Here is a 17,011-nt window from a genome sequence, read left to right on the forward strand (position 1 = left end):
CCTCTCAGAGGAGGCGCCATTTGAGCAGAAACCCAGAGAAAGTGGGGGAGGGAGTTACAGATCTGTGGGAGAAGATGGTCCAGGTGAGGCAGTGTGTGAAGGCCCTGAGGTGGGGGCAGCTTGCGGTGGGGGTTCCAGGAGCAGCAGAGAAGCCGGTCAGGGTGGGGGGCCCAGAGAGAGCCACGAGGAGAGTGGTGGTAGATGGGAATCCACCACCCTGTGAGGTCTCATGGGCCGTGGGGAGGGCGAGGATAAGCTTACCCTCACACACACGCGTGCGTGTGGCCGCCCACGTCCACGTGGTGGGAGCCTGGGGAGTCCCAGAAAATGAAAAGAAGAAGGAAACCCTTTCTGCCCCCTCCTGAGCTCTGCATCCCCAGCAGCAACTTCCTCTTTCCAGCCCATTTAAGGCCCAGCCCCGGGCGCCCCGAGAAGTGAGGCCGCACGCAGCCCCGCCATGGGGGACACGTTCATCCGCCACATCGCCCTCCTGGGCTTCGAGAAGCGCTTCGTCCCCAGCCAGCACTACGTGAGTAGCCGCAGCGCCCTGCCAGCGCGCCCGGACAGCCCTGGGCAGGCGGCGCGCGGGTGCCAGACAGCGCCGTCCTCGCGCCGCCGCCTGGGCCACTGCCTGAGACACGGGCTCCCTGAGCAGCTGAGTGTGGAAGGGCGAGACCGTGGGCAAACGGCTGCCTGTCTGTGGGCCTCAGTCTGCCTGTCTGGGTCCACAGTGCACGTGGGTCCCTTAAAAGGAAGCGTGCCCTGGAACCCCGGCCCCTCCAGCCCACCTCACTCCCGGCTCTCCTGCCGCAGCCAGAAGTCCCCTCTCCACGCCCGGTACCCTTCCTGGCAGCCAGTCAGCGCTCACGTCCAAAGCGCGCTCCTCCAGGCAGCCCTCCCTGACCATCCCAGATCTTAGGGAGTGGTCCGCCCGAAGGAGGGAGGGCGACGGTCAGTGGGCTCTCTGTCCTCACAGCCGCCCAGTAGGGTCAGTTACCTGAGAGTCGTATCCCTTCCAGTGGAGTGACATCACCCCGGGAATGGGGGAGAAATCCCCCCTCCTGCCCCTGGGGAGCTGGGGAAGTGTCTGCCCAGACATGGCACCCCACCATAGTGTCCCCGAGCCCAGAGGAAGATCAGGAAGGATCTCCATTCTCTCTCTCTCTCTCTCTCTCTCTCTCTCTCTCTCTCTCTCTCTCTCTCTCTCTCTCTCGCTCTCCCTCCTTTCCTTCCTCCTTCCCTTCTTTCCTCCCTCAGTCCTCTCTCTGAATATAAATTTTCTGAAACATTTGAGACCAAGTTGGAGAGGTTGTTTCTTAACCTCTAAATACTATGATTAAAATAAGTAACATTCTCTTACATAACCACAATACAAATGTGTCAAAATCAGGAAATGCACATTGATAAAACACTGGTCTCCAACCCACAGACAGTATTCACATCTCACCCTTTGTCTTACTTGTCCTCTGTAGTCAGAATATTTCGGGTCCAGGATTCAAGATCACCTGTTGTATTTCAGTTGTCATGTCTCTTCAGTCTTCCTTCATCTGGATCAGTCCTAGTCTTTCTTTGTCCTCTCAACTTTGACATTTTGAAGAGATGGAGCCATTTATTTTGCAGACTGTCTCTTGATTCGGGCTTGTCCGATGCTTCATTAGATTCAGGTTGTGCAGAGATGGCAGGATACCCCAGGTGCTATGTTCTCATTGATCCTATCAGGTGGCAGGAGATTGTTACCTTTCCCATACTGGTGATGTTAACTTTGATCACCAAGTCCCGGACATGCTCTCCAAGTTTCTCTACTATAAAGTTACTATTTTCCCCTTTGTAATAAACGAATAACTTCTGCGGAGATTATTTCAAGTGTGAATATTCTGTTCTTTATAGTATTTGATGGTTCTTGCCTGAATCAACTTACTATAATGATTGTTTATTTGTTTTATTTTATTTATTTTATTTTTTATCCTCACCCGAGGATGTGCCCACTGATTTTAGAGAGAGAGAAAAAATATCAATGTAAGAGAGGAACATCAATCAATTGCCTCTCATACACACCTTGACTGGGGATGGAACCTGCAACCTAGGCATGTGCCTGGACCCAGAATTGAACCCATCGGATATCAACCCGTGACATTTTGGTTTACAGGCAAAGCTCCAACCAACTGAGCCACAATGGCCAGGGTGCCAGGGAGTGATTTTCAAACTTGGCCATTTTGCTAAGGAGCCCTGATTCTTTTTAGCAGGGAATGATATTAGAACCCAAGATCTGGAAGCTAGGTGAGCTCATGTCTTTCCAGTGGATAGACTGGGGAAAATAGCTATTTTATATCATTCTTGCCTTTCACCATTTTATATCTATTGCTCTTTTTCTCTCACTGCAAGAAGCCTGGCTCCAAATAAAGTCAATATATTTACTGCTTTGCTCAATTCTACAATATATATAAACTTGTTTCAGAATTACTATACCCACACCACTGTTAACAATAAACCTATTATTCTGTTAAGTCACATTTAAGTTTTCTTTGCAGTTCTTCTGGTCCTTTTATCTTCAGACCGAGAGGAGTGAAATACCGTAGCTAAAAGTTACTTTGATTCTTTCTTTTTCATTGCTTTTAAATATGATTGTTACCCATTTGATATATTGGTAAGTTTGTTTCTGTTTCCAACTTTGAAGTAAAAAGAAATCCTTGTTCATTTAACTTTTGGCATCTTAATTATGATGTGTCTTGGTATGGTTCTCTTTGGGTTCATCTTGTTTGGGACTCTTTACTTGCTGGACCTGAATGTCTGCTTCCTTCACCAGATTGGGGAAGTTTTCAACCATTATTTCTTTAAACAGGCTTTGTATCCCTTTCTCTTTCTCTTTTCCTTCTGGGACCCCTATGATTCAAATTTTAGTATGTTTGATGTTGTTCAAGAGAACCCTTAAACTACCTTCATTAAAAAAAAAAACAAAAAAACTTCTTTATTCCTTTTAATGTTCTGACATGGTGATTTCCACCTCTTTGCCTTCCAGAGTGCTGACTCATTATTCTGCATCAACTAATTTGTTGTTGATTTCTTCTAATGTAATGTATTCTTCAATTATTATATTATTAACTTTTGATGGTTTCTATCTCTTTTATTAAATTTCCCACTGAGTTCATCCATTCTCCTGAGTTCATTGAGAACCCTTATAACTAGTGTTTTGAACTTTTTATCTGATAGGTTGCTTGTCTCTGTTTCGTTTAGTTCTTTTTCTGGGTTTTGTCTTGGTCTTTCATTTCGAAGATACTTCTCTATCTGCTCATTTTGGCTGTCTTTCTGTTTTTGTTTCCATAAATTAGGTGAAAGAGCAACCTCTCCTGATCTTGAAGAAGTGACCTTGTGTAAGAGCTACCCCTTTGTAGACTGTGTGTGCCAAGTGTCTTTGACAGGCCAGCTGGAGCTGGAGCATTTGTGGGCCTAAGAGAGTCTTGGGTGCAAGCCTCACCAGGGCCTGGAGCTTTAGGTGGAATGGGCATGGGCCAAGGGAAGTCCCTGGGGCTAACTGAACCAGTGCCTGAAGCTGAAGCTGGAGTCAGTGTGAGCTGCAGGGCTGTAGCTGAAGAGGGCATGGTCTACAGCAAGTCCAGGGGACAAGCTACACCTGGGCAGAAGCCGTAGCTAATGCAGCTATGAAGCTGAGGAGAATCCTGGAGGCAAGCAGCACAGGACTGCGCTGATAGGCAGGCTGGGACCTGGAGCTGGAGCTGGCCAGCTGCAGAGTCCCTGGGGACAAGCAGCAGAGCTGCTAGGGGCCTGGGTGCACTGGGACAGCCTTGACCTGCAGCTAGAGCATCTGTATCAAGAATTGGGGGCACCAGTGGCCCTCTGTTGCCTTCAACCCCAGAGAGTTCCCCCAGTTCCTCTGCCATTTGGCAAATTCTCTAGTGTTAGTAAATAGATTTCCTTCCTGAATAGCCTAGGTGTCCTTTTAAACCACTGCTCTTAAGCTGTGCCCAAGGGCAGGCGACAGCAGGGTGTGTGTTGGGTGGGCTGCCCTCATGCCTGTCTTCCATGCTCCTGTCTGTTCCTGTGTGGTCTCTGTCATTTGTTGTACAGAAGCTGTTCAGTCAGCCCTCAGTTTGCCTTAGGGAAATTGCTTTATCTGTAGGTGTAAATTCAATGTGTTTCCGGGAGGAGGTAGGTTCAACATCTTCCTACACTGCCATCTTGGACCTGAAGCCCCTTCTTGTTGATTTAATTTTATTTTAAAATATGTAAACTATCCACATGTGATCAGACATCAGACATCAAACCTTTATAAAAATATACTCAAAGACTCATTTTGGTTCATCTTTTCTGTATTTCTCTTTACAAACACACACACACACACACACACATATATATATATGAAAGGGGACCCTAAAAAAACCAGAATTAATTACCTTCTACAGGCTTCCCCCACTAAATGAGTATTCTAGGAATCCGTCTTTATCAGTGCACCAGCTGGTGCTGTGAGAGGCTGTGTTCGGCTTCAGTGAATTTTTTTTAAGACTCTTTCAGTGCGTTTGCCCATTTCATGATGGGTGATTTACCAGTGCACCTGCTCACACCACGCTGAATGTTCAGTAGTTTTTGACCAAAAACAGCATGACCCCCATGCCCCACCCTCTCTATTCACCCAATCTTGCCCTGAGTGACTTTTTGTTTTGTTTTGTTCTCCTGGATGAAAAAAGTCCTCAAAGGGAAATGTTTTGCCGATGTGGAAGAGGTGAAACAAACAAACAAACAAAAACAGCAGAAGCACTAAAAGGCATCAAAATAGATGAGTTTAAAAATTGTTCTGAGCAGTGGAAAAAACATCCTGATAGGTGTATTGCATTAAACGGAGAGTAATTTGAAGATGACTGAAGTTTAAAGATGTAAGAATAAGTACATAATTTTTATAAATAAATTCCATTTGGGGGGGGGTTCCCCCTCATACATGGAACTATACAACACCTTACTGAGTTCCTGGATTGTCTGAGCCCAGCTCTTTCTGCATCTTGTCTCCTGTAACTGTCTCATACCACCCCTAGGGCGGCGGTCCTACTCTTATCTCCATGACAGGTGAGGAATTTGAGTGAATATGAGAAAGGTTGATCATCTTGTCCCGGGTCCTAAAGCTGGAGAGTGGCAGCTTCGGGGGTCCAGGAAGTTGGTGCCCTTTCTATGGCCCTCTCCACCCCCAGTACTTCAGGCTTCCACCAGGGGGCGGGGTGCAGCCCAGGTGCAGCGCAAGGCCCTCTCGGAAGCTGAACTAAGTCCTCCCACCCCCAGGTGTACATGTTCCTGGTGAAGTGGCAGGACCTGTCTGAGAAGGTGGTCTACCGACGGTTCACCGAGATCTATGAGTTCCATGTGAGTGCCTGGTGGGCAGGGCGTCAGGGAGGGGCCACTGCACCCAGTCCCAACTCTGCCTTTTTGTGGAGGAGAGCAACCCAGGTGCTGGCTGGGAGCTGAGGATCCCGGAGTCTGCCCCCACCAGCCCACAGTTAAGGGAGCATTTTTTAAACGTTAAGAAACATTTTACTTACTATATATTTTATTGTGGTAAAATATGCATAACCTAAATTTACCATTTTAACCATTTTAAGTGCATTAAATATGTTCACAATATTGTGTGACAATCAGGTCCATTCATCTCCAAAACACTTTCATCTTCCCATGCAGAAACTCTGCACCCATTGAACATGAACTCAAAGGGGCATTATTTAGGGACATGCTTGCTCTGTGCCTGCAGGGGCCTGGCCTGGCCAGTATTAGTACCACGATTGTCATCCCAGCAGCTTGTGTGGTTGCCTCTCATGTGCCCCCAAATGAGGACATGGCTTACAACCCAGACATGTGCCCTGACTGGGAATCGAACTGGCAACCCTTTGGTTTGCAGGCTGGTACTCAATCTCCTGAGCCACATCACTCAGGGCTAGTCCTTTTTCTTAATTGGTGGACTCACTCATTCATCCAACAACTATTTACTGAGCATCAACTAAGTGCCAGGCATGCTCTATTTGGTGAGAAGGAAACAGTATTGAAGGTGATGAGCATACAAACAACAGATGAATGTGAATCCTGGCCTGCCCTTGTAGACCTGAAGTTCTAGTGGAGAAGTCAGGATATCAGACAAAAAAATAAGTAATTAATGTGGTGTGTTAGATGGTCATTAGAACTATGGAGAAAAATAAAGCAGGAAGGGGGAAGAGGGAAGGATAGGACTGGGTGAGGAAGGAGGGGCAATGGTCAAGGATAAGGCTTTAATGAGGGGTTGATACCTGAGCAAAGACTTGAAGGGGAAAGAGAAAGAGAGAGCACCATTGTTATATGAAGAGAAAGAATGGAAATAGCAAGTACAAAGGCCCTGGGGCAGGAGTGGGCCTGGGGTATTCAAGGTTGGTTGGAGCAAAGTGAACAAGGGGAGAGTGGTAGCAGAAGGGGTGCGTGAGGTGGGCAGGGCCAGGACTAGTGGGGCCTCGTTGACCAACATGAGGCCTTTGGCTTCCACTCTTAGTGAGCTGAGAGACAAGGAAGTTTCTGAGGAGAGGAGGAACAGGATCCAAGTTAGGTTTTAAGAGGATCCTTCTGGATGCTGGACTGAGGACACACTAGGGTGGAAGAGGAAAATGACATAAGAAGGTTGTAAAATCCAGTCCTCGTGGAAGCTCAGACCACGAGGTGGTGGCAGTGGGGTAGTGAGAAGGGTCAGATTCTGGGTAGATATTTGGAGTGGAACTGAAAGGCTTTGCTGGTGGCTGGATATGAGATGGGAGAGAAAGAGAGGAATCAAGGTGCTACCAGAAGTTTGTAGCCTGGGCAATTAAAAGGGTATTTAGGTTGTTTCCAATCTGCTTTTATAGTGTTGTAATGAAAAAAAAAGTTCCTTCATGTTTTTGTTTTTTTTTTTCTGTCTAGAAAGCCCTAAAGGAAATGTTTCCTATTGAGGCAGGGGACATCAACCCAGAGAACAGGATCATTCCCCACCTGCCAGGTGAGGGGCTGAGTCACCTGGGCGGGGTTGCTTGTCTTGGTTCCCCTTACCTCCCCGACCCCTTCTTGGACTTGACCTCATGAATGTGCTCACTGTTTCTCTGGTGCCCCTCCCTGGTCCGGTCAGCGCCAAGGTGGTTTGATGGGCAGCGGGCAGCCGAGAGCCGCCAGGGCACACTCACCGAGTACTGCAGTGCACTCATGGGCCTGCCAGTGAAGATCTCCCGCTGCCCGCACCTCCTCAACTTCTTCAAGGTGCGCCCCGATGACCTCAAGCTCCCCACGGACAGCCAGTGAGTGACATCCTTGTCCTGCTCTGGGGCAGGTGGGAGAGGATATGGGGTGGTAAACCCAAACCTAGGTGGCGGTGGGACTTTCCCCACATTACAGATGAGGAGGTTGAAGCTCAGAGAGGGGAAGCAACTTACCCAAAGTCACACAGTCAGAAAGAGGAGGCAAGATTCCAGCTCTGGCCTTTGTGGTCTGTAACCACTCAGCATCCTTTCCAAGTCTCCTCTTGGACCCCTCTGAGCCTTATGGCTGCAGGAGGCGTGGGTCAGGGGTGGAGAGGGGCCTGAAAGCCTTCGGAAAGTGGTTTTCCATGTGTGATGTGGTGGTGAGGACCAAATGTAGTCCGGGGTGTAAGGAGAGTGCTTACAGATGGCGAAGTGCCAGGGGATGTGGGTGTCAGTGGCCTGTTAACTGCTGAACACTTCTCAGGCCCCTGGCTCCCTTTTGTCACCTCATTCTCTGCCTGTTCCTGCCCCAGGCATCTCCTGTCCTCAGGGCCTTGCATGGAAGTCATCTGAGAAGCTGAGTGAGATCTTAGGGGAACAGGCTGGAAAGGTCCCTCTCTCTGTCCCTCTCTGGTCACTAAGTGTGGTGGTGATCAGAGGACAGGGCTGCCATAGACCATGGCTCCAGCCAGTGCTCATGGACCCCTGAACTCACCCCTGATGCAGGGAAGGGCAGGTCCCATCGGCTCTGGGCCCCAGGGGTGTGGGGGTACCCACTTCCCATTGGCTGCTCTCCCCAGGCTCCTGAAGAAGGGAGCTGGTCCAGGAGCTGACAGCGGCCTCTCCCAGGCCCTGTGCACGGGGGCAGGAGGCCCTCACTGTTTTCACAGCTGGCACCTTCTCCTGGGGGTCCTCTGCTCGGGCTGGCAGAACAAGCACCCCTCATCCCTGATGCCCCTTCTCTCTGCAGTGGCCCCATTTCCCACATTCCTTTTCCTGTGGGAAGTTTTGCAGGTCCACCGGGAGCATCCCATTTCCTAGTGGGAAGCCAGCCGAGTGTTTAACCCAGACTGTTCTCTCCTGCAGGGTGAAGAAGCCGGAGACATACCTGGTACCTAAAAATGGCAAGACGAACGCTGCGGGTGAGAGGCTGGGGCAGGCTGTGCAGGGCTCCCTGAGGGAGCTGTTGGCGTGGTCAGGGGCCTGAGCTCAGGTGTGCAGGGCAAAGGGCAGGAGGTGAGAGCGGTGGTGAAGGCACTTCCCTTGGCTCTGTGGCTGCAGAGCCCAGCAGGGATGCTGGGGGGTGTGGTGGCTGAATGAATGAACAGGTTCGGGGGCAAAGGTGGCCTTGAGGGGTGACACAGCAGTGTCTTATCCAGCTCTGGCTGCCATAACAGTACCACAGGTTGGGTGGCTTGAACAACAGATGTTTATATCTCACAGTTCTGGAGGCTAGCAGTCGAAGATCAAGGTGTGGGGTTTGGTTTCTGCCAAGGCCTCTCTCCTGGGGTTGCAGACAGCTGTCTTCTCGCTGGGTCTCCTCATGGCCTTTCCTCTGCGCACACATCCCTGGTGTCTCTTTCTCTTCTTCTATGGACACCAGTCCTGTTGGATCAGGGCTCCACCTATATGACCTCATTTAACCTTAATCACTTTCTCAAAGGCTTTCTCTCCAAACACAGACAGATTCCAGAGTACTGGGGGTTAGGGATTCAGTGTGAGAATTTGGGGTGTGGGGGCACAATTGAGCCCCTAACACAGCACCAGCTGCTGCGTCATCTGGGGGCTGGTTGAAGATGCAGACTCTCTGGTCTCGCACAGACCTATGGAATCAGAAACTCACTTCAGTTTGACCCCTGGGTGATGTGTGTGCACACCGAAGTTGAGGAGAACTAACTTTATCAAATGAGAAGGAGAACATGTGTAAAGTGTGTGACTAGTGTCTGGCGCACACTAGGCACTCACTAAATGAATGGCTGCAAAGCTTGTCTCTGCTGCTTCCCAGGCTGCTGGGCGTATCCGCCTGGGGCAGGCCTGGAGCTCGGCGGGGATGGGAGCCAGTGCCAGTTCTGGTGGCTCCACCAGGGACCACCGAGAGAGCCAGGAGGAGGCGACTCGTCCCCAAAGCACTGGCAGCTCACCCTGTCTTCCCTCTGCCCAGACATCACAGGCCCCATCATCCTGCAGACGTACCGGGCCATTGCTGACTATGAGAAGAGCTCGGGCTCCGAGATGGCCTTGGCCATGGGCGATGTGGTGGAGGTCGTGGAGAAGAGTGAGAGCGGTCAGCCTCCTGCCCTGCGCACCTTTCTTCCCTGCTGCTTGGGCCCACAGCCACAGCCCCCCGCCTCCCACAAGGCTCTGCCCCTTAGGCAGCCTCTGGCCTCCTCCCCCCCACTCCCCGGCTCTGGGACCCTGCTTTCCTCTGCACACGGAGGGTCACCATGTCTCTGAGTGTGCACTCTGGGGCGCCTGTGGGTATCTGCACACGTGGCAGGCTTCACTGCGCATCTCTGGGGGTCACAGCTGGGTAGGCAGGCCAACTCCTCATTGTGTGTGTGAAGCGGGTTCCAAGCTGTGATTCTGTGACTCCGTGTATGTGGGTGGGTGCGATTTTGGTGTGGAGTGTGTTGAAGGTGACTTTTCTGAACCCGAGTGTTGGATGTCTGTGTATCTGTCTGAGTATTTTCACCATCCCACGGCTGAGGGAGGCTGCCAGGCCTGACCTGACTTACTGCCTCACACTCTGGGCACAGGTTGGTGGTTCTGCCAAATGAAGACAAAGCGAGGCTGGATCCCAGCTTCCTTCTTGGAGCCCCTGGACAGTCCTGACGAGGCAGAGGACCCAGAGCCCAACTATGCAGGTGCTCCGTCCTTCATGGCCACAGGGGTGTGGGAGGGGCCTGGGGATATTGAGAAACCAGAAATGACTTCTTTGGGGTTGGACATGATGGGGGCTGGGCAGAGGGGGAGTCAGACCTGAGACCCCACAGTTTGGCTTTGGGGCTCTGGTAGGAGGTGGTCACGACAGGAAACCAGGAGGAGGAATGAGGTGGGGGTAATGAGTCAGCCTGGGATGGTCGACTAGGGCCAGGTCCAGTGGGAAGCTGAATAGTCAGTAGATCTGAGGCTCAGAAAGGAGGGCTGCCTGGAGGAGGGGGCATCATTGCTTAATAGAGGGGGATATGCAGCCCCTGGGCTAAATGGGGCTCTAATGGAGTTTGAAAAAAATTAGAATTGGTTCCCCATATTTTAAAACGAAGAGATTGCACAGTTTTGTGTGGGTTTTTGGCTACTCTTTAAAAACTGGAGAAGGCGTGTACACTGGGCCTACAGCTCCACATGCCTACTGTTGGCTGGTGTCAGTGGCTCAGTTGCCCTGTAGAAGGTTGCTCCATCTCCGCACTTCCTGCAGGGCCATTCCTCTGTGTAGGTTCCCAACTAAGGCTTTGAAGTCATGGGAACTCCTGGCCCCTGGTGTGGATTGTGGTGGGTGGGAGTGGGTCAAGAGGGTAGAGAGGGCAGAACTCCAGGATGCTTCTCCTTATGGGAGGAGCCTGCAGAAGGAGACCAAGAAGGACCAGCTGGAGGAAACTCCAGGCCCAGAGAGGAGAGGAGGGGTAGAGTCCTGTGTTGGGCAGATCCTCACACCATGCCCCTCCCCGTCACCGTGGACCAGGTGAGCCCTACGTCACCATCAAAGCCTACACTTCTATATTGGAGGATGAGGTATCCCTCCAGGAAGGCGAAACCATCGAGGTCATTCATAAGCTCTTGGACGGCTGGTGGGTCATCAGGTAAGAGAGCAGCCCTCCCCCACCACTGCACCAGCCCTGGCCCTGGGCAGAGCCTGTTTGGCATCTGGGCTGACTTGCTGCTGGCTTGGCTGTGTGACACTGGGTAAGGGCCTCTCTGGGCTCAGATTCCATTATGGTAGATGACTGATAAGCCCACTCTTCCTGTCTCTTGGGTTCAGTGTCCTCGTCAGAATGGGTACAGTTTTCCTTTGTGACTTGGGGTCACTTACCCTAACTAGTGCATCTATTATCCCTTCTCCAGTAACACAACTAATTTTTGTATTATTATGTTTGTAACTGGTAGAAGAGACCCTTCATCCCTTTTCCTTTTAAGTCTCTCACTGCAATTCCATACTGATTTTCCCAGTTCTGGGGAAAGAAGAGACATTTCCCTGGAGCCTCCCTAGGTCCTTGTATATGCTTTCAGACCCCTGGGTCACGGGCCAGCCCATGACCCCAGCGAACTTGGGGCCACGACACCCATCCTCAGCATGGCTCTGGGCGGTAGGCTTTGAGACAGGGGTTCTCAACCTTTTAGACTCAATTAACCCTTATCATGCACCCCTGAGAATCTACTTGTGATTCTTCCACCAGCCAAGAAGAATCAGAGTTTTACTGAGTGAAGTTTGTATTGTGTAAAGTTTTTTTCATTCTCAAATACAATAGTGAGAATGGAAAAAAAATCTTTTTAACAACTGAATATCCATATAGAAGAAAACAAAACAAAACACCTAGACCCCTACTTCACACACCATACACATTTATTTGGGATGGAGTGCAGGTTTTGCCACTCACAAAAGCCCAAACTAAAAAGGTTTTGGAAGAAAGCATAGGAGAACTTGCTGAATGGGGTTGGGCAAAGGTTTCTTAGTACACACAAGACAATCACCATAAAAGAAAAACTGACAGATACAATATTTGCAGATGTTTTATAGCAAACACGTCCCTGGGGAGATTTGGATTTGCTAATTTCCTCCCCCAGCGTCACAGCTGGTAGGGCCTATGTTGCACAGATGAGGACACTGAGGCCCAGAGGGACAAGGTTTGGTGCTGGCCAGTCGGGTGTCTGCAAAGCTGCCTTACCCCAACTGTTTGGAGGGAGCCCTGATCTTCCCACTGCTCTTCCCACTGCTCTGGCTTCTCTCTGCTGCAGGAAAGGAGATGCCACTGGCTACTTCCCGTCCATGTACCTGCAGAAGGCGGGGCAGGACATAGCCCAGGCCCAAAGCCGGATCAAGAGCCGGGGGGCGCCGCCGCGGAGGTGAGTCCTTGGGGCTGGGGTGTACCACGGGTTTCCTCGGTCGGTCTTGGGGAGACAGGGTAGGGGCTCCGAGCCCAGCGGGGAAGGCAGCACCCTCACTGGGCTGAGTCTGGACATCCTTCCCACCCCCCGCGCCGTGGCACTGTCACCGGGGTGGTAGGAAAGCAAGGGTGTGAGGTGGAGGTGAAGGCGCTGATGCCCAGAGTCTTTGGCGGATGGTCCGTGAGGGCTGTGGCAGTCCGGAGGGCTGCCTGGGAAATGGACGTGGGAAATGGACCTGGGCTCTGCGGCACCGTGGGGGTCCGCGTCGGTGAAGGGCAGGCGCATGCAGGCCGTGCTGGACTTCTCCACCCCACCCCACCTCCCCCTGCCGCTCCCCCACTTCCTCGGGGCAGAGTTGGACCCCAGAGATGGCCATGCGAGTCCCCGCGGGCAGGGACACGGCCGCTCGGGGGCGGCGGGGACGCGGGAGTGATGACTAACGTCCCCATCCCGTTGCGCACAGGTCGTCCATCCGCAACGCGCACAGCATCCACCAGCGATCACGAAAGCGCCTCAGCCAGGACTCCTATCGGCGCAACAGCGTCCGCTTTTTGCAGCAGCGCCGCCGCCAGGAGCGGCCGGGGCCGCAGAGCGCTGGGAGCCCTCTGGGTGAGTGCGAGACCGGCAATGGGACGGGGTGGGGCCAGCAAGGAGGTGGGGTGGGGCCTGGGGCCGCGGCCAGGCGAGGTCGGAAGAGCAGAGCGCCGGGTCCCTGCTGCAGAAGGGCGGGACCAGGGGGTGGGCCCGGGGCGGGTTGGGGCGGGGCCAGGGCGGGGCCGGGGCGGAGACTCGGGGCGAGGGCCAGAGGCGGGGCCTCTTATCCGGCCGCACCCTCTACCAGCAGAGGAGCCGCAGCAGACGGAACGCCTGAAGCCGCAGCCGGCGGTGCCCCCGCGACCCAGCACCGACCTCATCCTGAACCGCTGCAGCGAAAGCACCAAGCGGAAGATGGCGCCCGCCGTCTAAGGCCGGGGACCGCCCCTAGATGGCGCCCTGGCCCCTGCACCCGCTCCGGTCCGATCCCTGCATTTATTATTAGAGCCTGAGGTCTGGATGCTTAGGGCAGCTCTGGGCCTCGCCCTACCTAGCTATCCTCCTCCCTCAATAAATGTTGCTTGGAGTGCACAGAGGCTCTGCAGAGACACGAGGGGGTGCTGGGCTAGAATTAAGACATGACTCTGTGAGCTCTGCTGGGGGCGGGGGGAAGTTGCAAGAGCCGAGGTCCGGTTTCATACTTCCTTGGCCTTGGCCAAGATCAAGTTTGCACAAGGCCAAATGTAAGAGGAACTTCTGGACCCCCAGCTGCCTGCTTGAAGTCTGGCCCCACTGCAGAACATTCCTGAAGAAGCTGGACACAGTACGCAGCGAAGGGGGTCAGGGCAGTGTGTGACTCCGTGTGTGCACCTTAGTTGACAAAAAAACAATTGTAACTTAGGTATAGGGAGGAGATATCTCTGATTCTTCCCGGAAAGCCTGCTCGGTTAGTTGGCTGTCCCAGAAGGCAAATATGCAGATGAACAGATCTTAACCACTTACTCAGCATTACTGCCAGCCTGTGGCCTCAAAGGCGTTGCTGGTGGGTCTTTCCCAAAATGCAGACTCTAAGGTGCACACTGGAGCTGCAAATCTTGCAAAAGATGCAGCTTGTCACCAAGGCCATGGGTGACATGAAGAGCTGTCCTCCTGTGGGAGTGACTACCTGAGGCTGGGCAGGGCTAGTCCCCTTAGAGATCAGAGAAAATCGGTAAGGAGACAGATGCTTCTCAAGACAGTAGGTGACCATCAAACAATTGAGAGGGGCCTTGAGAAAACCACTTGGCCCTTCTTTTGCTTTTTGCAGACTGCTGTTTGCCGGAAAAGTCCAGTATCAGGGACTGTCATGCAAAGCTGTGGAAAATTAACCACAGGCACCCCAATCTTTTTGCTTGTTCAGTTGCAATTATAACTTAAAAAAAATTAAATAAGTATAAGATAAAATACTTATTTTCATAATTTTTAGTTTCTTTGTTTTCAAGGTAAAGCCCTTTCCCCCGCATTTTTTGTATTTCTGGTTCCCTGGAGGTGGTGGTGTGCTGGCCCCACAACAGCATGCTGGAGTGGAGGACCCTGGTAGTGGATGTGCCCGAGGGCAGGGGGAACCCCTGCAGGTCTTGGCCATGTCCAGGGGAGAGAGCGCTGCCAGCTGGGCATGCGGTAGGTGTTGGGGTCTGAGTTAGGCCTGCACGCTATATAGCTAGTTACCTTGAGTCCAAGTGTAGCACTGGGCTCTTTACATTATCTCTAGTTCTGACAACAATCCCGTCAGGTAAGCACTTTATGGATGAGGAAACCAAGGCTCAGAAAATGTAGGTGATTTGTTTAAGGTAACAGGGCAAGCAGGTGGCAGAGCTGAGGTGGAGCTAGGCTTTCTTCTGACTTCAAAGCCCTACTGGAGCCACTACATTATCATGACCCTGCAGTGCCATGGTTGAGGGACACTCAGAGGAGACAGGGTGGTGTGGGATAGCTGCCAGAGCCCTCTGCAGACCCCACGTCCATTTCCTGTGTTGGAGGAGTAACTAGCTCTTTCCTCTGCCCACCCTGGATGGGACAGACGCAGGGCACCTCTGCCCCGGAAACTGGCAGGGACCCACCAAATGCAGGCCCCAGCTCCTGGGCTGAGCCCTTCCCCATATCTGTGACCACAGCACTCCAAAGGGCTGCCATTCGTAGACACTGCATCACCATGACTGCTGAAAACCGCCCCACTCGTTTGGTCATTTTTCCCAGTCACATGAGTGACTATTGGTCCCCAAACACACTGCAGGGTAAAGAAGGGATCTAGGAGCCTTAGGAGTTCATTCAAAGAACCCCCAAATGGTCCAGTCAACAGAAGGCAGCCCAGGCTGTCCCTTGCATGTCACCAATGGGCTAACCACCAGGGAGCCACGCATGTGACAGACGAGCTGAGGCTGTACAACAAGTCTCCACATCAGACACAGTGGCCACTTAGAAAAGGAAAAAGAACATGCACTCTGGAATCACAAACCCGGGTTTGAATGCTGAAGTCTCCCCTACTGGATGTGTGGCCTGGGGCAGGCCATTCCACCACTCTGAGCCTCAGTTGCCTGTCTCTAAAATGGGGAGGCTGAGCTTTCCCTGCCCGCCAACCAGTGTTGTTTGAAGATTATGCACTATTCCAAATCTCAGGCAAGTCTGGTTAATGCAGGGCCCCACCTCTGATATCCGGGTCCACATCTGCTCAGGTGCACCAGGAGCTGGTCCTCCCACGGCCATTGTAAACCAGTCCATCCCAGATCTCTTCCCCAGGAAGTAAGCCCCTGAGCTAGTGGGACCCAGCTGTATCTGCAGTCAACCTTCCAATGACAGGAACTGGCAGGGCTGGGCCATTTCCCATGTGTCTGAGGACATGCAGTCAGGCTCCAGCTGGGCTGGGTGTGTTGTCAGGTAACCACCTGGAGTTTGGTCTCTCTCTCTTGCAGGTTCCCTTCACTTTTATTAAAGACTTCTCCTCCACTGCTTCCTGAACGGGTCATCAGATCAGGATCCTCAGCCTATCTGCACACTGAGATTAATTCCTACAACCTGGAAGGTAGTCACAATTTTGGGTCACTAATTCCAATGGCAAATATATATATATGCTTTTAAATGGCAACCTGCCAGGGGGAAAATGCTACAAAACAAAGGACATTATTGGGTCAGCTGACAAAGTTGGAATACAAACAGTAAAATGTATTGCATCAACATCTGATATACTGCAGTTGGTAAATAAATTCTGGTAATGTGAAGAGAATATCCCTATTTCTTAAAAAGATTTTATTTATTTATTTTTACAGAGAGGGGAAGGGAGGGAGAAAGAGAGGGAGAGAAACATTAATTGGCTGCTTCTCTTGCACATGCTCCAGTGGAGCCTAGGCCCACAACCCAGGCATGAACCCTGACTAGGAAATGAACCAGTGACCTTCCGCTTGGTGGACAATGCCCAACCAACTGAGCCACACCGGTCAGGGCAAGAATATCCCTATTCTTAGAAAACACTCCATAAAGTATTTAGGGGTAAATGATATGTACAACTTTCCCTCAAATGTTCATAAAAATTATGGGCAGGCATTTACATACTTGTTATAGTTACTCATTTATACACTTGTAGGCAATGTTGTACACACAAGAGAGACAGGGAGAGAAAGTAAACAAGTGATAAAACATAGGGGTAAAATGCTGCAATATGAGAATCTGGCTAAAAGGCATATTACTTTCATTTCTGCAACTTTTTTATACATTTGAATTGCTTCAAAATAAAGTTGAAAAAATATACAACCTCAACTTTCTTTGCCCTTTCGAGGCAAATGTTATTTGTTTTTGGGTTTTCCATTTTAAGCCCTACCTTTCTGGGTTCATGTGGAGGCAGAGGCTGATAACACAGGAATACTACAATCTGTGAATTTGTTTCCAACCAAGTCTACTTAAACTTGGAATCATGTTAGGTCACAAGGGGCACCATCTGAAGGGGGTGTGTGATAAATGTGTGTGCATATGTGACCCTCAATGAATATACACATCTGTCTATCTCCCTCTGTTCTCTGATGACTTATGTAAATCTGGAGATCTTGGCCCCACGGCTACCGGCGCCAAGCAAGTAGGTGAATGAGTGACACAGGCCAGGCATAAGAAAAGCCAACTCCTAGAAA

At 51.3% G+C, this 17,011-nt stretch overlaps 1 protein-coding gene across 1 annotated transcript; it reads left to right on the forward strand.

Annotated features, from left to right (window-relative positions):
- Positions 1-376: 376 nt before the first annotated feature.
- On the forward strand, positions 377-14,302 carry NCF1 (neutrophil cytosolic factor 1). The gene is made up of 12 exons (XM_090276902.1): positions 377-529; positions 5,284-5,364; positions 6,913-6,988; positions 7,115-7,280; positions 8,310-8,365; positions 9,385-9,507; positions 9,980-10,087; positions 10,903-11,020; positions 12,174-12,281; positions 12,787-12,965; positions 13,045-13,061; positions 13,179-14,302. Exons 1-12 carry the CDS (start codon positions 458-460, stop codon positions 13,287-13,289), a joined length of 1,215 nt encoding a protein of 404 aa, XP_090133028.1. The 5' UTR covers positions 377-457; the 3' UTR covers positions 13,290-14,302.
- The last annotated feature ends 2,709 nt before the right edge of the window (positions 14,303-17,011 follow it).

Source organism: Furipterus horrens, unplaced genomic scaffold (assembly GCF_987537825.1).
Source record: "Furipterus horrens unplaced genomic scaffold, mFurHor1.1.pri manual_scaffold_5, whole genome shotgun sequence".
NCBI lineage: Eukaryota > Metazoa > Chordata > Mammalia > Chiroptera > Furipteridae > Furipterus > Furipterus horrens.